The sequence below is a fragment of the Gigantopelta aegis genome, chromosome 3 (assembly GCF_016097555.1).
Source record: "Gigantopelta aegis isolate Gae_Host chromosome 3, Gae_host_genome, whole genome shotgun sequence".
Taxonomy (NCBI): Eukaryota; Metazoa; Mollusca; class Gastropoda; order Neomphalida; family Peltospiridae; genus Gigantopelta; species Gigantopelta aegis.
The window spans coordinates 29,551,548-29,574,906 of NC_054701.1; the positions used below are offsets into that span (position 1 = coordinate 29,551,548).

Here is a 23,359-nt window from a genome sequence, read left to right on the forward strand (position 1 = left end):
GGCGACAGCGGGTTTCCTCTAAAAACAGTGTCAGAATGACCATATGTTTGACGTCCAATAGCCGATGATAAGATAAAAATCAATGTGCTCTAGCGGCGTCGTTAAATAAAACAAACTTTACTGAGACCTTTTCATCAAAATCAGAACAGTAATATTTTTTGGTTGGTGCTGAAATGCAAAAAAAATCGGATGGGTTTTCATCTGTGGTTAGTAAGAGCAGAATTGTGGCATTATGCATTAAAACTCAAGACATCAGGCAGATGTTTTAACCACTGTTTCACCAAACGAGAGAACAATGAGGTTGTCCAGTCAAACTGCCATTAGCATTTAGCTACGTTTGCTTAGTCTCTGAGAACCCCCAAAAACCGGGACCTAAACTGAACGTGGGAACAAAAAATGGGTTATACAAAATGAAACTTGTGTGAGCAACATATAAATGAAATAATCGTTCAGAAGACTATTTGTATGATCACATTCACGCTTGTGTGTTTTTAGAGGACCCCATGCTTTAAGATATCAATCTAGTACACTATGGTTATATTTTGTCACATATTTGCAGGTTTTTATTCAGTTCAAGCTTGGTTAATCATGGTGACGGTCATTTAGAATTTGGTAAAACTTTTTTTTTTTTTTGCACACCTCCAACCCAATGAAAGTACTGCCAGGTCAATGACAAGGTCATTTAGAACTTGTTTCCTGTTACGTTAAAGTTTCTTTAATTGTAATTTAACACTTTAATCCTTTAAAGAGTGACTTCATATTTGGTATAGAATTTTGTTAACGTTTGGTTTATAATGGTTTTACAGTTGCATTTCACTCCTGAATCCTTTGATAGATGATTTTCATATATATGTACTAAATAATATTTTAGTAAATGTTCACCAGTAGAGTCTTTCTATTAGACACATCCAGCCCCGTGCAGATTACTTTCATATTTGGAATGATTAATTCATCGGATGAGCCTTTGAACTGCACACCCCAAGAGCGGACCCAGAAAATATTTTAGGGAGGGGACTAAGGGCAAAATGGCATCAACTTCCTGAAACGGGAACTTCAGTGAAAATTGTAAAAAAAACAACATTGGGGGGGGGGGGCGACTTGACACTTTTTTTTATGGTGCACTGGTCCCCTCACTTGGATACGCCCTTGTACCCCACTGGCCTGTAAATCTGACTAATGGCTTTAAACCAACTTCTAATCAATGACCTATTGATCAAGTTAAACGGCTTTCGCCAATACATTGTGTAAATAGCAAAAATTTTTCTTAAAAACGTGTGTACTTAACAAGTAAATTCAAAATTATTTTCACAAAAATGTCTATTTGCTGAACAGCCCAAGGGGAGATTATATCACTCTTTTGCATCACGCATTTTTTTCCAACTTTGGCAATGCAAGCGGCGGATCAAGCACCTGTTCCGTGTAATATGAATCTGATCCTGGAATGATGGCTATAAGCTTCCCATTGCTGTCCTCGTCCTGAACCAGTTTGATGAAGGCATCACTGACAGCAGACACTCTGAAATAAAATATTCAAAATAGAGCTGCTCAAGGAAGGGCTTCATGACAGAAAAGAAAAGTGTCCATTTTAGTTTATAAAGGCCTGTTTTCCTTAGTTGTTCTTTGTCGTTGAGTGCCCCTCTCCCCAAGCTACGGGCCTGGAGTTTGCTTGCAGTGTGGAAACTAGTGTATTGTGTCATACACAAGTCTTTAGGTATGCCTCTCCTTGTAACCATATTAGTATTACCTCCATTTGGCGTGCTTGGTCACAACCTCGTACCAAGGGTGTAAGTAATTCTGTTCATGAGGAGAATATATATATTTTTTTCCCCATTCCAAAGTTGGAATTGTAATTCTAGGTTACTGGTAGAATTTGGAGTACGGTATCAAATTGTCTCTTATAATATATAAGTCAATATGGATGTTATTGGTGAATTATACATGTATACTAGTATATATTATGTATATTTTAATATGATAACAAAACAATAACAACAAAAAAGAAAAAAGGAGACACGGAAGGCGTCCAACAAAATCGAAATGGGTCATAAGATAAAAGGGACACTTACGGAAGGCGTCCAATAAAATCGAAATAGGCCGTAAGACTGTCTAAACCATGACACTCGTCTTCTTTTATGTTGAACAGATTTGTGTCTGCACCAGAGGGACACAGACAGGCTAACCTCACTCCCATGCTGGCTATTTTGGGATTTGCCTGAAATAGCGTAAAACAAAAACAAAACAACAATATTATGCTACATGGAAGAAACAAGTAATTTAATGAAAAAAAGAAGAAAGAAATGTACTTACGGTATAGAAATAATAATTTATTGTAAGATTTTTAAAAATTGTTATACCGTAAGTAATTAAAGACAAGATATATTAAAGTTAGTAGGAAAAAAAACTAAAAAAAAATTGCACCCAAAAGATACCTGTAACGGAAACGATGGCAAACAAAACTTTGTTCGACAAAAGGAATAAAATAATATAACAGTCCCATCGAGTGTCTACATATGAGTATATGAGTTTGATGGGCACCAAAAACAAATAATAAATAAATAAATAATAATTGCGTATCTCGGCAATCTTGGAATTCGGTAAAAATCGCTTACACAAGCTTATCTGGAAAATGAAATATATAGCGTACAAATATTGCATAGTACCTGGGGTTAAAACCTACAGATTCTTACTTTAAAAAACATATATATTTCTGTACATTTAGTGAGTGTGTTACGGGTGTTCTAATGTCTAAGAAAGCTAAAGTCAGTATCTTAATATATCTTAATAGACAGGGGACAGGGGAGGGGGCAACTGCCCCCTTAGTGCTGGTGCAAAACCTCAAATTCGGGCAAAAAGTATTGAGATATTCGGGGGAAATATGCTAACCATCATTCTACCCTCAAAATTAGTTGTAATCCATGTAAAAATTTGTAGAACATCGTTTGCAACTCTTTGTAGCTGTTTGGCAGTAATAATGCCAATATTATATCAATAAATGTTGTTATCCAGATTCGGGCATTTTCGTTTAATTCGGGCAAAAGCCAGCCTGCCCCCCCCCCCCCCCCCCCCCCCCACCTCTACAAAAATGGGAACCCGCAAGCCTATGTTATGAACACATTGCTAACATAAAAATTTACCCGTCTCAGATAAGATTTCACAATGTAAAGTTGTGAGATGCTGAACCAAACTGCAGATCATAATTATACACTCAGACATTTTCTTTTACTATTCTGTTTTAATTTTAAGTTAAATGATGTTAATGATGGTAGTGGTGATGATAATAATAATAATAATAATAATAATAAATGTACTATTTTCTATTTCAATTTATTCTTTAAATTTAATTTCCTTTTCCTTTCCTTCAATCTTTTTTTTTTTTTTCTTTCTTTCTTTCTCTCCTTCCTTCTCTTTATTTCTGTTATTTCTAGCTTCTCTGTTAACCCCATAAAACTTTAAACTATGTTTTACATGTTTTACTATGTTCATTATTACTGTTCGATTAATATGCTATATATATATATATATATACATATATATATATATATAATTCACTTATGTACAATTTTAACATATTAAATGATTGTATAGTAGCGATACCAGGGTCTTGTAATTCGAAGCAGTCGGAAGGGCCTACTAAACTTATAGTTGTTGGAAAGCAATACTAAAACGTTCGGTGTGTAACACGAACCACTCGTAATGTTACTCCTCAACTAGGACAAGCGTAAATTTCCAAATTTATGACAAAATTTAGTTCTACCCCAGACCAGTCGTAGCATCGACCTAACATTAATTTGTGTGATTAAAAAGGCGAAGGGTGTTATGGTTCTAACCCTAATCATGTTGGTAATAAGATTTAATGTTCACATTTAAAAAAAGCTGTTGTATTACACGGCTGTCAGGGGCGCAGATATCGGCTCTCGTCGGCTCCTCCGTCCAGGACAGGAAAGGGTTGGGGGAGGGGGTGTAGGACAGGGGATAGCCCGCGCTGGCATGTGCAAAGGAACACAAGCAGCCGACCGAGGTCGGTAACGGGCGAAGGTTGGTCGAATGATAGCTCATTGTTGGAACCTTGCCTTCATTGAGGCTGTGGTGGTTTGACTCTCATAGGTGCACTATTTAAGTCCTTCGAAGAACCCGGCCTTTGCGGGACCGTTTTGAGAGTGTCCTGAGAAGGGCACTGTAGATTGGTGGGAGGCACCCTATGGGAGTCTTGTTGAAAGTCCTTAGAAGAACTGTTTGTAATGGCCCTTAAAAGGTCCTTCATGTCCGGACGGTAAGTTCTGTCATCATTGTTGGTCTGCTAACCCTAATGTTAACTAGATCATTATATTATATAGGCCAAGCATTACTGAATTGTGTGCAATGTTAGAAGATGATCTTAGAAAACAAATGCATTGGTCACAATTGCTGTATGCTTTCTGCATATGTAATTACAGTCTTATGTTAATTACATAATTTGTAATTTATTTAACGAAACCTCAGCACATTTGATAAACTACTACTATTTGATGTCCAACATATTATTTTGACACTTCTGGCGCGTTATGGGGAGGGAGAGAGAATTGGGGGAATGGGGGGGGGGGGGGGGTACTCGCTGGGCCGCTGGTGTCACACAGAACACTACTTTCAAAAGTATGCGATTGTTATATGTACTTTCCCATAGATAGGACAGTATATACCACAGTCTTTAACATACCAGACGTAGTACACTAATTCCAAGTACACCGAGAGCGATTGCTTCTGCGTTGACCCATCGCACCTCAAGCGATCGCTCTACCACTGGACTACATCCACCTGTTTGTTGTCAGTACGTATTACAATTATTTTCTATGGGTCTCATTGGTGGTAACAAGGGAATCCCATGTCGTAAGTGTACAAGTCTTTCATTTACAATCGTGTTCCTCTAGCTTTACGTATGCTTTACGCTAAAGTTACGGGTGTTTCGAGTTACACTATTAAACTTTTTCTACGACTGTTGAAGTGCTGTCGTGGTGAACAATAAACTTTATCTAAAAAAAAACAAAAAAAACAAAAAACAATTATACACTTAGAAATGAATTTAACATGGCTAGAAGTAAAACGTTTACTATTTCAAACAAGAAACTAAATTTATAACAAACTCTACACTAGTACCTATAACAAAAGAAGCGATTATAACTTTTAAAATTATAGATTACAGGAGTGTTTGACCATTTGGTGAAACGGTACTTTAATCATACAAAGTATGGAGTGTCCAAATTAACCTTAAAACCTTATGTTAAGACCAATATACATTTCCATAGATATTATAAGGTGTAGGAAAATTACCCACGAGGCGGTTACTATTCTAAGGTAAACGTATGTTCTCAACTGCAAAAATAAGTCAGTATTCTACATAACAAAGTGACCGGTGGGCAGTATTCTGCAGGGTTCAAAATATCATGTTACTGGAGTGATGTGGTATTTTGACCTCCAGTCATAATTCTACGGTAAAAGTAATTTTTCTACGGCAAATGAGTTGGTATTCTACATAGAAAAGTGACCGGTGGGAAGTATTCTACAGGGGTCAAAATACCAAGTTACACCGGAGTTGATCACACGATTTATGAAGAGCTTTTTGTTGAACGTGAATCATTTTTGCCACCCTTTAAAAACGTGTTTAAATATATAAAACACATTTATATTAAGCATTTACTGCCAAACCGCTTCAATTTAATTCAATTGTTTATTCACTCAGACCATATACATGGTACATGAGGTAATATAATAATAATATAATATTTACAAAGTGAGCAAGTTACAAACATATACAGATAACATTTGGAGAACAAAGTATAATAATAAAATAATATAGTAAATACATGTACTCATGTTCATTTCTAGATCACATTCTTGTTAAACCTTATTCAATGTAATCACATAGTTTTATTAATAGATGTTTACGCTGCTTATTAAAAAGTATATTCATTTTTTTTTTAATTTGGCTGTATATTATATAATAATAATTAGTTAAATATAGTACTCTAATATCATTTAGTGTTTTACATTCAAAATAAGAATTGACGTGCTCCAGCACTAGCGGGGCAGCTGCCCCCAACACCTCGCACCCACCCCTCCCTTCACCCCACCCACTGTCTCGTACGCTTATGCCTGTTTCTACACGCATGATATACACAATTGCTGATATTATGTGTTCATAGTAAGATTAAAGAACCATGGGTAAGAACAAACAATATAGTTAATGCAGCAGTAAAAGATGGATAGGAAGACAAGATTGAAGCGTTAAAAATATGCTTTGCAGTTCTTTGTCAACCAACTGCAGGGCCGTACCCTCCGGGGGGGCGGGGGGGGGGGGGCAGCTGCCCCCCCTGAGAATCTTGTCCTTTTTTTTTATTTTATATATCTCCAGTAATAGCATAGAAATGTTTAATGTTTATAGTATGTTAAAAATTATTTATAAAATTTAGTGCCCCCCCATGGATTTTGGTCAGGGTACGGCCCTGAACTGCGTAATAAGGATATTGTTGACAGTTTAATCTAGTCGTGATGCGCATAGTCATGACTAAATAAATGAGTTCTACTAACCGCCCAGCTTTTAGTAAATCCAACTACAGCATATTTTGTACCCGCGTAGACTGGAAACCAAAAATATGGAGTCACGCCTAAAAGAAAAAGTAGTTTGTATATGTACATTACGTGCTTTTATTTAATATTTTCTTCTTTTTTATTCATATGTTTTTCATGCATCTATGTGTGGTTTATTAATTTTGTTTTATCCATGAAATGTATTTTTTTATACATGGATTGTTTTAGGTAGTGCCAAAACGCACCCAACCATTATTCAGTATTGTAAATATTTTAAAAATTATATATGTTGTTTTATTATAAAGTTTATAAAATGTATAACTTAAAGCAATAAAGAACACGCTCCTGAACTTGAACAATTTCGTTAAGAATAACATGCTCCAAAGTTTGTACCATAAAATATTTCGCTCTGTCAGAGCCTTTAACGTACTTGACAGTTTTTTACATTTTTAAATTAATGTTTTAAATTTCATTTAATTTCATTAATCTCCTACACATTAGCACTCACCTGCTAGTGAAGCTGTGTTTATTATCACCCCTCCTCTACCGCCTTTATCCTTACGCATGTGTTCCATGGCCAAATTAGTTCCCAAGACAACTGCATTCTGAAAATAGGTATATAAGATCTAAATCTAAACTGTAAACCGGATTAATATTGCAACGTGTGGTTTGTTTGTTGTTGTTGGAGGGTTTGTTATTTTTGTTCTCTTTTTTTGTTTTCCTTTTTTCTTCTTTTTTTTCATGCGTTGAGTATAGATTTTGAGACTTGGGGACTATAAGTTAAAATGAGTAAATGCTTGACATCCAATAGCCGATGATTAATAAATCAATGTGCTCTGGTGGTGTTAAACAAAGTAAACTTTAAAGTTTATTTTCCTCAAGACCACAAGAGGCTAAAAGCTTAGCAAATTTGCCCGCACACGAGAGCTATCAGTTGAGCAAACGGTCTCCAGTAACATTTTGCTCAGCTGATAGCACTCGTGTGCTTAAGTTACTTTTTAAAACAACTCGTTGTAAGATAAATGGTGTCTAACGGCCATTCATGTAGTATTCTCTATTCAGTAGTAGTATCAAGTAGTGCCCCATGACCCACTTCCCGTGACCTTGTTGTGAGCCTGATATTGGCGCAGGTGCGCGACCTTGGAGTAACTGATAGTTGATAACTGTCTATCATGACGATAAAATAAATACATACAAAATTGATAGCTATCTGCAATTCCCACGTCTTATCATTCATTATTCCTGCGTTATTCACCATCACGTCAATCTGACCAAAACTATTCACAGCCGACTGAAAGGTTGCTGAAAGTATACGAAAGTTATTGCACACGGTAAATAACTAAACGTGAACTATACGAATGTCAGGAATTTCGACCGTAAAGCTACCATCTCACATCCCCAAACCTGCGATCTCAGAAGATGCCGGTAATTAGAGAGAGAGGGGGGGGGGGGGGGGGGGGGGGGGGGGGGGGGGGGGGCAAACTGGAGAGGCCAATTATTAAATATATAGTCATATATGCATAGGCTATAATATATAAACACATACATACATACATAATCGTTATAAAACAATTTAGAATGTTTAAAATCAACTAGTCGTACTATAATAGTTTCTAACAGCATGGATAAGTATTATGTGTTCTGTCGAATGAATTTGTTTTTAATTCATATTCATGATATTTATATCACCTTTGGAGGGTGGGGGTAGGTGGAGGAGGTAAAGCATACGCTGGCCTATCCAGCTTCAGACTTATTAATATGTCATTTTGACCTTTAAAAATACTGTTATTCGGAAACAGCTTACAATAGCTGCAAATTCATGCCAGTCCCTTTTAATGCAAAGTGAAAATACAACATACTACAGCTGTAATAAACTCGTATGTTTTCGCTATCAGTGAACAGTCAGCTGTCGCCATTTTTTATAATATATTTTACAGTAAAATTGCGATAATAGAGTAAAACTCGTTTTGAGTTTTAAAATAAGAAATACTGCATTTTACGTGTCCCGACTGCAGCTAAAGGATATCAACGAATGTGGATGATAAAATAGTCTAAGTGGTAAAATAATAATAAAAAAACCCCCAAAAAACCCCAAAAAAACCTTGAAAAGTCCAACCTTTAAATTGATCTTTATTGGAAACGTCACATTTTCCGAATCTGACATTGTCAGCTCCGTATTCCTTTTGTAGGGCTGCTAAGGTCTCCTCGCCGGTCTTTGTGTTGAGATCTGCAATAAAAACCTGAAAAAAAAGAGAAAATAATCTATACATATGGATGGAAAGGTAAGAATGAGAATTAGTGAATGTTTAATAATACTCCAACACGAAACACACATCAGCTATTGGCAGACCATGTCTTTTAAGGTACGCTAGTGCGATCGCGCTCGTACAGCGCACGTAATTTCAATCTGGCGAGTGTGAAAAATAACGCACGTTACACTTAACATACAGCACACGTAAAATAATTTTGTGTATTGATTTCCACTATTTAAAAAACCCTATGTAGCTGATAGAAAAACACGTTTAATAATACCAGAACAATTAAAAATGTCACTTGAACGGTAGTGTCCATGCAACCTTTTCATATATGACTCGTACTTATTTCTGCTATCGGAAAATCGGAAAACATAGACATCAGTCCATGGGCCAGACCAGATATCGGTAGGCCTACCACTCAAGGTGGCAAAACTTCAATGGTGCTAATTTATTTGTTCGACCAGTATAAGTCAAATAATATGTGATAGCCTTTCCGAATGAGCAGCTTTTAAATTGTTCTTGCAGGAACCCTGTTTTAATGCATGTATCATAGTAATGTGTATTTCTGATTATATACTTCCTCCCATACCATTATGTCCAGAGGTCTCAGCTGCCCCTCACACACCCAGATGTATATGCTGAATTCATGCACAGACACTTTTCAGTTCAAACTGACTCCACCAATTGAGACGTTTTAGTTCAAATTGACTCCACCAACCCCTACAGAAGAATCCTTGTCTACCAAACAATTGAAGAAATAGTGAACAGGGACACCCAAATGTCAGGATGGACATAGATGGAGCTGTGGACAAGTACCATTTGATAGTCGAATACAGGACCCTGTACTGAAGAACACTGAGGAACATGATAGACCAATGCAGTTACTAACTACCTCATCCAGCTCTGCGGGGTCCAAGGATCAGCACAGATGAACCAGGTAAGGTTCTCATTAATCTAATGGAAACAACTGGGTGAATCCATTCTCTCCTGATGAAACTGACCTGGTTAACCTGTCCAGCGGCCAGGGATCTCCTGGGGCACCCAACGTAGGAGAACCGCGTGTCAGATGTATACATGGACAAGCTTAGACAAGAATCCATCACTGGTAAAATTCCAAGGAAAGATGACCAAAAAAAGACTGAAGATATTCTCGAATATCAGAATAAAGACATTCCATGGAGAAAAATATCAAGATGTCGTTGTGAAGGCAGACTGGGTCCCATTACCACGAGCACTGCCAGAGTTTGATGAGCCTCTTCAAAAACCAAACAAGTCCGGACTTGCCAGGGAACGTAATAAGAACGTTTCTCCTGCTGAAGCTATACCAACTCAATCAACCTGCATAACTAATGGGAGTAAACATGTATTAATAAAACTATGTCATTACATTAAACAAGGTTTAACAAGAATGTGATCTAGAAATGAACATGAGTACATGTATTTACTATATTATGTATTTATTATATTTTATTCTCCAAATGTTATCTGTATATAGAGGATAATAAACGAGTTACCAGTTATTATCAAATTTATGTCCCGAGTGAAATAATTTTCAGTTGTCACGAGCTTTAGCGAGTGACAATGAAAATTATTTCACGAGGGACATAAATTTGATAATAACTGGTACCGAGTTTGTTATTCTATTTATTACCTCAGCTATTTTCTCTTTAAAATTTTTATTTTTTACGCACATGTACGTACATGTATAGAAACGATATAAACCACTTTACGCACTGTTCTGATAATTGCTATAGCTTTGTGATTTAATCACGTTCATAGATAGTTTTCAAAAACAAAAGTTATTTTTATTCTGTTACAAAATCTATAATGAATTGCATTAAAATGATATTTTGTTATATATTTAACACCAAAAACAGAGAGCCGTAAACGCAAACTCTTTGAACTACATGACGTCATTTTGTGTGTTTGCCAAATCGTGATGACGTCATATTTAGTACCGACAAGGTCATTGGTTTGTAAGCGTCAAATTGTCCAATAGTATTGTCCCTTAGACCAATGCAGAATATTTCTCACTGAGAAAATATCGAAAATATTTCCCCTGTTATGAGTGACCGCTGGGGTAATAATTAGAGAATAACTAACGAACTACGAGGAATTATGAATTATCTGTCCCGAGTGAATGAATGTTGTAAACCCGAGCCTTTGGCGAGGCTTTTACAACATTCATTCACGAGGGACAGAAAATTCGTAACTCCTCGTAGCGAGTTGGTTATTCTCTTTATTACCCATTGTCAATTTTAACTGATTTTTAATGTAAAAATTCCTCTGCAGTCTACAACAAAGCCATCAGCCATTACGTCATATAATCTTACGCACATTACATGACGTAATGTAAGTGACATCATAGCATAACGGCGTTCTTTTTACAGCCAAATGTTTACAGTACAAAATAATACGACTATATTTGCATTTGAAAATAATTATTTTTATATATTACTAAAGCCGCTGCTTATGAAAATATACCATTTCATGTTTACGAAACAAGTGAGTCCATTTGTTTTTGTAAATCTTTGTATATCGTATAACGTATGTGTAAACTGACTCATGAATGGAAACATTATATGAATGAAAGTGAAGTTCCGGCCATGACAAGCAACCAACCAAACATCGTGATTTTTAAGCCAGCCAATCAGTGGCTGTAGAAGCAATCTGCACACTGTGCAGAGATCGAAAAAATATTACCCCGTATATTTGAGACCATATGGGTAATAAATGTCTGTAACTTGCTCACTTTGTAAATATTATATTATTATATTACCCCATGTACCGTGTATATGGTCTGAGTGAATAAAGAATTGAATGTGAAAAAAACAGAAGATTAATGACAACAAAGCCTTTGCACAGTTGTCCCTGTTCCTGCATGAGTGGAAAGAATCACAGGGTTGATGTTGTCGTTGATGCATACTGGCAGCCGTCAATCAAAGATGCTGAAAGACTCAACCGTGGTGCTAGAACAACACTTCAGTACAACAGCCTTGCAGTGAGACACAACATTTAGCAATGGAGAACGTTCATGTGCAGTTCCTGCAACAAGACCAGCTTCGTCATGTTCTTGGTGCAAAAATGAACATTCCCATGATACAGTGCCATACTGCAAGGCATGTATGTGACCTGCGAAGAAACCTGCTACAAGATGACAGAATGGCAGATCTACAGAAGAAAGAGACAATTGTTGATCCTGCACGCATTGCATGCTGCAAGTCAGTCGTAGTCACAGTCGAGGGCTCTGATATCATTATGCTCTGTCTTGCCTTCCAAATGAATATCCCCTGTTTTATCTACCAAAAGTGTGAAAAACAGAACCGCACAGTTTGTTAACATCACCAAACTGAAAACCTTCCAATGTGCACTAAACTGACCGTAAGTAGCTAAGTTTACCGCACGTCCATCATAAACTGTAACATGCATCAGCAGCAGTAAATAGTGTTAACTACGTAACCTGTTTCGGTGAGTGAAACGTTTAGTGGTATAGCTTACAGCAAAAACTTTCCAACACAAAACTTTTCAGTGTTTTATGAAAACATGTATGTTCTTCAATAAAGGAAAACGAATATAACAATTCTGATGTCTTGCAATTGTGTTATAAGTTTAACAAATGAATGGTTATAATGGTAAAATTGTTTAGTTAAAAGATACAAGCTGCATTGTGAGTTTTAATGAATATATAAACATACATGTATATCCAGAAAGATATTTATGTTAAGACATATTAGGACCATATATTTTTAGCAAGTATCTGTAAATAGAGTTTTACCAGCAGATGCCGTGACAATCATGTGATTTCAATAACCAGATAGCAGTACAGCAGAGAACAGACAAAAATATTTTTAAAATTAAGTTATCTTTCAAATTATAGTCCTTATAAAAATCATTAAAAAAAGGTATTAAGAAATGTGCCATGTTAATGAGTAGGTTAAGTTCAATCTTGTTTTCTTTGCTCGTTTTAACTTTATTTTTACGAACATTTCTGTGAATATGACAGACGTTTGTTTACTTTCCCCATGCAAAAGTCAACAACGTCAGAAATATTCAAATATAGTTTGCACGTTGTATAGCGCACAGACGACGCAACTACCGAAACAGGAACCTCACCGAAACAGGTCCACGGACGATACCAATTACTTCATAAATTAATAATGCTTGGTTTTTCGCTCGCCTTAGCATTTTGATGGGTGCGATTTTTCACTTGCCTAAGCGTTATGAGGTGTGCCATTTTTCACTCGCGATGGTTTTTCAAAAAGGACTCTATTGGATGTCAAACAAAGGTTCTGGTATGTAAAAACATAAATTCAAAAAATTCAAAATTTAACAAAACAGTGTAGAGTAACACTCAACATAACATATCAAATATGAAAACGTGAAAAAAAAATCAGAAAAAAAAAATCTTATAGTCAATCCATGGAAAAAGTGCATAGAGCCGTGATAAACATTTATCATCCACCCACCCACCCCACACAATTCAATGGGTTCAACCCGGTAAGACATTAAATTACCTTTCCACCCCTTTTCAGCACTGCATCTGCAAACCCCTTGCCAAGGCCTTGAGCCGCTCCCGTTATGAAAAATACTTTCTTGGATATTTCCATCATAGCCGAAGCGCCGATTCGTATGTTTTCAGTAGGCCTAGTCGTATTAAATGTGAATTAAAAGTACTAGCGGTGTGCCGACTAATACAGATAGACTTTGACCTGCTCGTGTGGGTTGGCAGCAATCTGCAATCCGACACCGTGACGGTAACCAATCCGATGTACGACAAATAGCACGATTAAACCAACGCTGTTTACAATGATCAAACAATCATAGACGTACGGGCTCCCAGCCATGTAGGCCTAGAGGTCAAACTGATCTTTCCCCGAATTAAACAAAAAGGCCCGAATCTGGATGACAACATTTATTCATATTAGCATTACTACTGCCAAACAGCTATATAGGGGTTACAAACGAACCACTACGCATTCTTACATGGCTGTCCTGTCTGTGGGAAGGTGCATATAAAAGATCCCTTGCTACTAATGGAAAAATGTAGCGGGTTTCATCTCTATGACTGTGTCAAAATGACCACATGTTTGACATCCAATAGCCGATGATTAATAAATCAATGTGCTCTAGTGGTGTCGTTAAACAAAACAAAACAAACTTTCTTTTTTTTCTCATTTTTTTCTTAATTTTAACATCTTATCGACTAAAGATATTTCTTACACGCCCGTTGGTGAGAACATCATGTGTTATTTATGATAACGCATACTTGTTTACACACGTACGTGTGTAAACAATTTCAAAACATGACTGGCTGCTCCTCGGTTACCAATGTCATACGTCCAATACAAAAAACAGTGCGATGGAAATTGATTACACTTTGACGTATAGTTAACCTGACAAGCATGTATCTGTGACGCGTAAGTCAGCTACAAGTGCAACGGCTGTAAATAACTTTCGGTAGAAAAATTTGCTTAAAACATGGTTTTTGAGGATATGTAAGAAATAGAATACATTCGTGTCTGTTAGATACCATATATCTCACAACTCGTTGTTTAAAACGTATCAAACTCGCTTTCGCTCGTTAGATACGTTTTAAAACAACTCTTTATGAGATAGATATTTCTTACACACGCGTTGGTGGGAAACATCATTCGTTATTTTGATGTACGTGTGTTAAAAATCTCAAGACATACGACTGGCTGCTCCTAGGCGATGACCATGTCACCAATGCCATACACCCAATGAAAAACAGCACGGTCGAAATCGATTACACTGTGACGTATCGTTAACCTGACAATCATTTGACGCGTACGTTAGCTACAAGCGCACGGGCTGTAAATAACTTTTAGTCGAAAACGATATTAGAATTTGCTTAAAACCTGATTTTTAAAAGGATATTTAAGTAATAGAATAATATATTCGTGTCCGTTAGATACCATTTATCTTGCAACTCGTTGTTTAAAAACGTATCCAACTCGTTGTTTAAAAACGTATCCAACCCGGTTTTGCTCGTTAGATACATTTTAAAACAACTCGTTGTAAGATAAATGATATCTAACTCATGTATTATTCTCTTTTTATCAACATGAAACCATGATAAATAGGTAGAAACGTTTTTAGTAAAACAATACGCCATCTATTTGATAACCTATTCTTTTTTTCATTTGCTGCTATTATTTAGGCCTACTTGAATTCGTATTTAAATCTAATTAAGGTTTAAGCATGTTATCCTGGGCGCAGTGGGCTGGCTTTCCAAGATATTCTTTCTTTCATTCGTCACCCATATTGACCAGATGTCCCTTTATTAGAACAATAAAAACATATTTTGGCCATCCCCGGCGGGATTCGAACCCGCGACCTCTGGATTAGAAGTCCAGCGCGTTATCCACTGCGCTACGGGGACCTGAAATGAGCAGTAAAATATCCGAAGTTTCCTTTTCTTCACAGGTCATGGGGAGAACAAAAAGAAAGAAAGAAATGTTTGGTTTTCCCCCAGTCCCAACCCAATGCCCTATAGTCATATCAAAGCTTGTGGTATATGCTACCCTACCGGTGGGGAAGTGCATATAAACAATGCTTGCTGATAATTGAAAAATATAGCAGTTTTATTTTATGACTAGGGGAGAGTTGCCGGGATTGGACCAGTGCCTCAATTGGACCAGAACTGTATTTTCATTCAAATTGTGACAGTAGCGCCATCTGGCCTCAGATTACAGTTATCTTCCCATTTGGTTGTCCAAAATCCGGAAGTTTCACCGCGCAAGTAGTCTGCTGTTTGACTGTGATTATTTCATGGCAGACAGCTATGAAGTGGCAACTGTTTGACTGAAGTGACAGGGGATAGCATGTAGTTTGTAAACATGTGTAACTTGTTGACATTGAAGACTTGTTTGTGGTAATTCCGGCCCATGCAAAAGTAGTGCTTTTTGTGTAAAATGGGTGTACTCCGGCCTGGTTTAGAGGGTGTGTCTGTTTAAACCAATATGCTGGGAGAAAGAGCTGGACAACAGGGGTTGTCCTTTTCAGGGTATGTGTCCCCCATGCAGGCAAAGGTACATACAAAACTTCACGGGCCTGCTGATATTAATAAAAATGTTATAGCCACTAAGGCTATATAGAAACATATAGCGAAATTAATTGTGGTCTGAGGCCATCTAGTCAATATATTAATCTGTACACACGCCGCTATTGACCTTGAACCAATCGAGTCGAAAAAGGTAATATTTTTTTATTTATCAATAAAAGTAACATTTATGCATGTATCATCTAATACTATTCTTGGAAAAAACATCTATGGAGCAATATGAACATAGTTAGAAGTGTTAAATTACGTCATAACGATACATAAAGGTTTGTTATTGTGAGTGATAAAACAAGTGCCAAGATGTTACGCATGTGTACATGTAGGTCAGCATCTATTTATAACTATGGTAAAACCACGATTGGACCAAATGAATTCCTGGGATTGGACCAGTTCCTCAGTTGGACCATAATGTTTTGACCTGGTATTTTGGTGATCGTGCCAACCGCCAAATATGATACCAGTTAATTTATGCATCAAAAATGAAATTTTAAGCACGTTTATGAGTAAAACAAACATCAAAAAGAACCTTTCTGCGTGATCCAATCGAGGAATCGGTGGTCCAATCCAGGATTCTATTTTGATTCATGAACGAATTATATTTTAATAAAGCTATTTCTTTCTTTTTTGCAAGTAGCCATAGTTCGTACTGTGTCTAATTATCCAAAAGAAGGAACTGATATTTTTCAAACCCAAGAGAGGTTCATGCCCAATTTTAGTTACTGTAGCAGATTCCACGATCGGACCACTTTCGTTTTAGCATTAAATTTTTTATTTGAACTCTTCATACTGTCCAGTTTGATTTTCTAGCAATGTTTTTTGACAATGTATGTGCTGGATTCTGGTTTAATTGAAGGCATTTGATTTTTTTAAAAACTCCAAAGTGGTCCAATCGTGGTAGTAGAATCCACGATTGGACCATTTTGGGTTTAAATTTGTTTTTAAAATTTACCTGGAATAATTAAACTTTCTACAAAATATGTTGCATCAATGCGTATTGTATGCCCCAACAACAATGAAGGAACTACTTTCCTGCTGATTGCTCTATTTGTCTAACTTGCACAACCATTCTTTCTTAAGGGGTCCAATCCCGGCAACTCTCCCCTACTGGTAAAACATTAGGCGAGCGCTGTACCACTGAGCTACGTCCCTCCATTATGTATACTACTCAAAAGAATTTAAGGGTCAAAAATTTATAACCAAATAAGTTTCAGAGTGTATTAGATTGATGATGTAAACTACACCAAAAATTTAATTTATTGTTCCATATTTACAAATAAACGTCACTGTATACAAGAAAGTCACATGACATGCTGTCAAAGTTGAAGGTTGTCAAACATGGATTTTACACATTAGAACATTCGTTTAATAGTGTGTGAATCCACCCCTGGCGCGAATACACTCGACACATCGTTGCCTCATGCTGTTGATCAGACGTCTGAAGAACTCTTGGGGAATGGCCTGCCACTCTGCCATAAGAAGTTGACCCAGATCATGAAGGTTGGCCGGAGGGGCATGGTTATCCCGAACTCTCCTGCCTAATTCGTCCCAGGCGTCCTCTATTGGGGCCAAGTCAGGCGAATATGCTGGCCAATCCATCCTGGCGATACCTTGTTGTCTGAGAAAGTCCGTTACCACCCTGGCGCGGTGGGGTCTGGCATTGTCATCCTGCAGAACTTCCCCGCCGCCAATCTGCTGAAGGCCTGGGAGAACCAACGGCCGGATAATCTCATTCAGATAGCGGATTCCATTCAGATTGCCATCCACCACATAGAGGGGGGTCCTGTGGTGGATAGAGATGCCGCCCCACACCATGACGCTGCCACCACCGAAACGGTGACGTTGTCTAACGTTAACGTCAGCGAAGCGCTCCCCAGGACGTCTGTAGACACGAACCCGACCGTCGTTGAACTGGAGACGAAACCTGGACTCATCAGTGAACATCACTCGACCCCAATGAACACGTTGCCACCGCAGATGAAGTGTGCACCAGTGACGGCTGGCCGTTCTGTGACGTGGTAGGAGTGGTGGTCGAACAGCCTGGCGACGGCAGCGTAGATTATTGGCTCTCAGACGATTGCGTATGGTTTGATCAGACACTCGATTTCCAGTCGCAGTCCGCAGATTGTCACGTAATCGGCGTGCAGTGGTTGTGCGTTGACGTAGAGCCATATTGGTGATGTAGCGGTCCTCTCTATTTGTAGTGCTTCGGGGTCTTCCCGAACGTGGACAATTTCGAACAGAATTCGTTGCTTGGTACCGTTGCCACAGTCGGCCAACAACACTCTGACTGACACCAAGTCTCAGAGCAACATTTCTTTGCGTATTGCCATCCTGAAGCCAAGCAATAGCCCTTCCTCGATCTTCGATAGTTAGTTGACGTCGTACCATTGTCGAATTTGGAGTGTGCACCGTACACGAACGCAAGCTCCAATTATACGGAAATTCAGCATTGGGAACATGGAATACATATGCAAAGCGTACAAATGAAGCGCTTTGTGAAAAAGCAAGTTATGGACACTTAGCAGACCTTTCGCTTTCGCCCTAATTTACGTTCAAATGTAAGCATGTTTTCGCCATTAGAACTAGTCGACAGTGTCAATGACAGTGGATTTTAATTCATTTATGGGTTGCTTAGACCCACTTTCGTCAAAATGGAACAATACCATGCGTGACATTATGGTCTAGGTAATATAATTGACATTCAGAAAATAATGTCGAAAATATCGTCTGACCCTTAAATTCTTTTGAGTAGTATAGATTAAAAAACATACAGCAGTCTTGATACACAGACATACCAAAGCCTACATGTAACTTATACTACTCCACACCAAATAAAAAGAAAGAAAGTTTGTGTAGTTTAATGAACATCGATTAATTATTTATCGGCAAATGGATGTCAAACATTTGGTAATTATGACTCGTAGTCATCAGAGGAAACCTGCCACATTTTTACATAGTAGCATGGGATCTTTAATATGCACCATCCCACAGATAGGATAGCACATACCATGGCCTTCAATGATATACCTGTTATAATACACTGGCTGGAATGACAAATAGCTCAATAGGCCCACCGATGGGGATCAATCTGAAAACCGACCGTGCATCAAGTGAGGGCTTTACCACTGGGCTACATCCAGCGCCTCCACACCAAATAAAACATGGCTTTCCTTTTTTGTTGATTTATTAAGAAAACCATATTGGAGTCATGCTACAGACATTCCATTTCTTCTTTATTTTACTTTCTTCTGAAATACTAAACTACCTTGTGCTGCGCCTGATCTGTCGACCGAGCTCTCTCCAAGAAGAGTTTATCCATGAGCCAGGGCAGCAGGTCATCGAACTGTAAACTGCACGGGTTGAAACTGGGGTCTGCACCTGTAAACTGCACGGGTTGAAACTGGGGTCTGCAACTGTAAACTGCACCGGTTGAAACTGGGGTCTGCAACTGTAAACTGCACGGGTTGAAACTGGGGTCTGCAACTGTAAACTGCACGGGTTGAAACTGGGGTCTGCAACTGTAAACTGCACGGGTTAAAACTGGGGTCTGCAACTAAAGTTGCAGACCCCAGTTTCAACCCGTGAAAGTGGACACTAAAGTTGATTACTTTACAAACCTGCAAAACATTTGGATTAAGTTAGAATATAGTAAAACAAGAGTCTGAGGCATTGGAATGGGGGAAATCCTTAAACATGGTCTGATGAGCCAATAGGAACGTCATTTTACTAAAAGACAAGTGTCAGAGAACACAAAACAAAAAAAATAAATCTAATTTAAAAAAACAAAAAACAAACAAACAAACAAAAAACATTTTAAAACTAAGTGAAAAGAAATGTCGAAAAAGAAAAACAGAAATCGAATATTTTAATATGTTTATTAACTTAAATTTTAATGTTTATATTTTATCAATTGTTATAGATTTGTTACAATGTATTATAATAATAAAATAAGGTCTCTGTTTAAAACGACATGGTAAAAAGATAATAATTTATGCATAATAATTTATTCTTTCTTTCATTCGTTGCCCGTGTTAACTTGAATTCGTACTTAAATCGAATTAAGGTTCAAGCACGCTATCCTGGGCTTGCTTGCTGCTCGGGTCATGGGTCGGAGTAAATGTTTATTTGTGAGAGAGAAGTCTGTATTGTGCTCACTGAGCCAGTAAAACTCACTCTAGCTGACATCCGGTACTGGGATATGAACCTAGTGTCTATCAGCTTTATGCCAAAGGCTTAACACGTTGATTTATTTTTTGGCATCATGATTTATTCAAGCACGCTGTAGTGAGATAGCTGCCCAGGTGATTGGCCTGAGTCAATGTTTATTTGTTAGTCGTTACTGAGAAAGAAATCTGTGGAGTGAACACTGAGCCGCTACTGGGATATGAACCTATAGTATATCCCATATTATGGAAAAAAGCATTCCTTGTGGGAAGGACTATAGACTATCTATCAGTTTTAGGTCGATGGCTTAACCAACACAGCACCCAGGCCACTTTGGTCTATTTTTTGGCATCTTGACTCGTATCAAGCTTGGGCATCATAAGCGGCGGATCAAGCACCTGTTCCGTGTAAAACGAAACTGACCCTGGCATGATGGCTATGAGCTTCCCATTGCTGTCTTCGTCCTGAACCAGTTTGATGAAGGCATCACCTACAGCAGACACCCTGGAATGAAACATGTACAAAAACATTCAAACTGACACCAGATAACAATTTAGATCTGTACATCTGTGGGACAGGGTAAAGTGTTTCAACGTGTTTCCTAAACCTAGGTTAACTCTGGATTGTGGAGAAAGCTATATAAAGCTTTCAACGTGTTTCCTAAACCTAGGTTAACTCTGGATTGTGGAGACAGCCATATAAAGATTTCAACGTGTTTCCTAAATCTAGGTTAACTCTGGATTGTGGAGACAGCCATATAAAGGTTTCAACGTTTTTCCCAAATCTAGGTTAACTCTGGATTGTGGAGACAGCTATACAAAGGTTACAACGTGTTTCCTAAACCTAGGTTAACTCTGGATTGTGGAGACAACCATATAACGTTTTCAACGTGTTTCCTAAACCTAGGTTAACTCTGGATTGTGGAGACAGCCATATAAAGGTTTCAACGTGTTTCCTAAACCTAGGTTAACTCTGGATTGTGGAGACAGCTATATAAAGGTTACAACGTGTTTCCTAAACCTAGGTTAACTCTGGATTGTGGAGACAACCATACAAAGTTTTCAATGTGTTTCCTAAACCTAGGTTAACTCTGGATTGTGAAGACAGCCATACAAAGTTTTCAACGTGTTTCCTAAACCTAGATCAACCTTAGATTTTGGAAATAACCCAAGTTATATAAGATTTTGGATATAACACTGGGCAGTAAAAGGTTTTAACGTGTAGCTTAAATCTAGGTTAATCTGGATTTTGGAGATAACCTAGGGCTGAAAAGGTTTTGCAATATATTGTCTAAACCTAGACTAACCATGGATTTTGGAGTCGACCTGTGGTTATAATGTTTCCAACGTATAACACGTTGCCTAAGCCTAGACTAACCATGGATTTTGGAGTCGACCTGTGGTTATAATGTTTCCAACGTATAACACGTTGCCTAAGCCTAGACTAACCATGGATTTTGGAGTCGACCTGTGGTTATAATGTTCACAACGTATAACACGTTGCCTAAGCCTAGACTAACCATGGTTTTTGGAGGTAACCTAGGGCTATATACTATTTTCAACGTATAAGTCAAACGTAAATCTGCCTCGGCAGTATAGTACTTTTAAAGCTATCGATCGTAAGGTTGGTAGGTATTGGTTCGCACCCTAGTACTAGCCCCCAGCCAGGGTCCGATTTCACAAAACATTTTCCACGTAAACGTAATTAGGTATACTACTTAGTTCTTATTATAATTACCATTAACAGTACAACAAATATGTATAGTAAAGTACTTTTAGAACGAACACGCTTATAACAAACTACCGGTTAGAACGAACTAATTGTAAAGTCCCGATCCTCTCTCTCTCCCCCCCCCCCCCCCTATATAGTATTAATACATTTTAATGTATAGAACGAACTATGTATAGCGAATTAACTGTTAAAACGAACCCATTTTTTTGTCAAAATTGTTAATTTCAGTGTAAATTAGTGCATATACAGCAAACCGATCATAATTGTTCGCTTGTTTAAGTCCCCATTGCTTCCTTGACAGTCACTTGCATATTATCAGTCAGTAGCAATAGTGACAATGCATTCAAACAGTTTGCATTGATAAGTCCAATCAGATAACGTCCGCTTGTCGTCACGCAGAAGATTGGTATCAATTAAGGGATTAATGTATGGAACCGTCTGTTCTCGCTTCACTGCTATTGTGTGCTTGTTTAGGTGCCGGTTTCCAACAATAAGACTGACACGTGAAACTCACTATACAGGCATTGTAATTAGCGTTAAATGTTTTGAAGGTAGGTAACACAAATATTATGAAATGTTGAACAGTATTCGGTAGATGCGCAATCATGACGGACACGATAACACTGTTTTTCCATAGTAGTTGATGTAGCCGACATGACACTCACTACGCAGACAAAAATAAGCAACTTTGTTTCAAAACGTGACTGACTGAATTTGATTCAACATGTTGTATTTATTTGCATATTTTGCTTCTATTGGTTATAATAAATGAAATATTAAAAAAACCCACGACTAATTCTTGTGTTCATGGTGTTTAAATTTGAAAAATCCAAAATGGCCGACTTCCTAAATGAAAACGGCTAACTTCTGTAAATTTTTACAACGAACTACTGCTATAACGAACCGATAGTCCTAGTCCCTTGCAGTTCGTTATAAAAGTACTTTACTGTGTGTGTGTGTGTGTGTATATATATATATATATATACACGAACACATACATACATGTACTTCATAAACTGATTTAATGATTCAAACGCCTACTTACGGAACGATTTCAAGAACGTCCAAATAGGCCATTAGACTGTCGTAGCAAATACATTGATCTGGTTTTGGATGGATAAGATTTGTGTCTGCAGCAGATGGACACAGGCAGGCCAACCTCACTCCCATGCTGGGCATATTTGGATTTGACTGGAACATATGCAAAGGAAATCAATTTTAAAAAGTAAAATATTGTAGGCCTAATTTACATTGACTTGTCATATAATTTCATGAATTACAGTCTAACTCTCTTATAAAATGTTTTGTGTAACGACACCACTAGAACACATTGATTCATTAATCATCAGCTATTGGATGTCAAACATTTGGTAATATTTCCATTAGTAGCAAGGGGCCTTCAATATGCACCATTCCAGAGACAGGATAGCACATACCACGGCATTTGATATACCAGTCGTGAACTGCCTTATAATGTCAACAACTGTTAGCTCTACAAATCTCAGTGGTGGGCAAAAATCGACATCCCATCTAGGTTTTCTCAAATAACTGACTGATATGCATG

At 37.7% G+C, this 23,359-nt stretch overlaps 2 protein-coding genes and 1 non-coding gene across 4 annotated transcripts in view; all 3 read right to left on the minus strand.

The window, feature by feature from the left end:
• Positions 1–127: 127 nt before the first annotated feature.
• LOC121367849 (15-hydroxyprostaglandin dehydrogenase [NAD(+)]-like) lies at positions 128–13,547 on the minus strand. Its single transcript, XM_041492269.1, has 7 exons — positions 13,331–13,547; positions 8,678–8,801; positions 7,757–7,863; positions 7,070–7,166; positions 6,562–6,638; positions 2,067–2,212; positions 128–1,516 (listed from the first exon to the last, which is right to left on the minus strand). Exons 1-7 carry the CDS (start codon positions 13,424–13,426, stop codon positions 1,363–1,365), a joined length of 801 nt encoding a protein of 266 aa, XP_041348203.1. The 5' UTR covers positions 13,427–13,547; the 3' UTR covers positions 128–1,362.
• A 1,599-nt stretch (positions 13,548–15,146) lies between these two features.
• On the minus strand, positions 15,147–15,219 carry Trnar-ucu. Its single transcript has one exon. It is a non-coding gene; the product is annotated as a tRNA-Arg (tRNA).
• A 4,540-nt stretch (positions 15,220–19,759) lies between these two features.
• LOC121367852 (15-hydroxyprostaglandin dehydrogenase [NAD(+)]-like) overlaps positions 19,760–23,359 on the minus strand; it is a 68,494-nt gene continuing 64,894 nt past the window's right edge. For both annotated transcript variants that reach the window (XM_041492274.1, XM_041492273.1), the window contains exons 6-7: positions 22,841–22,986; positions 19,760–20,568 (exon numbers count right to left, since the gene is read on the minus strand). In XM_041492274.1, the coding sequence (XP_041348208.1) occupies positions 20,403–20,568; positions 22,841–22,986 (312 nt within the window). In that variant the 3' untranslated portion in view covers positions 19,760–20,402. The remainder of the gene's footprint in view (positions 20,569–22,840; positions 22,987–23,359) is intronic.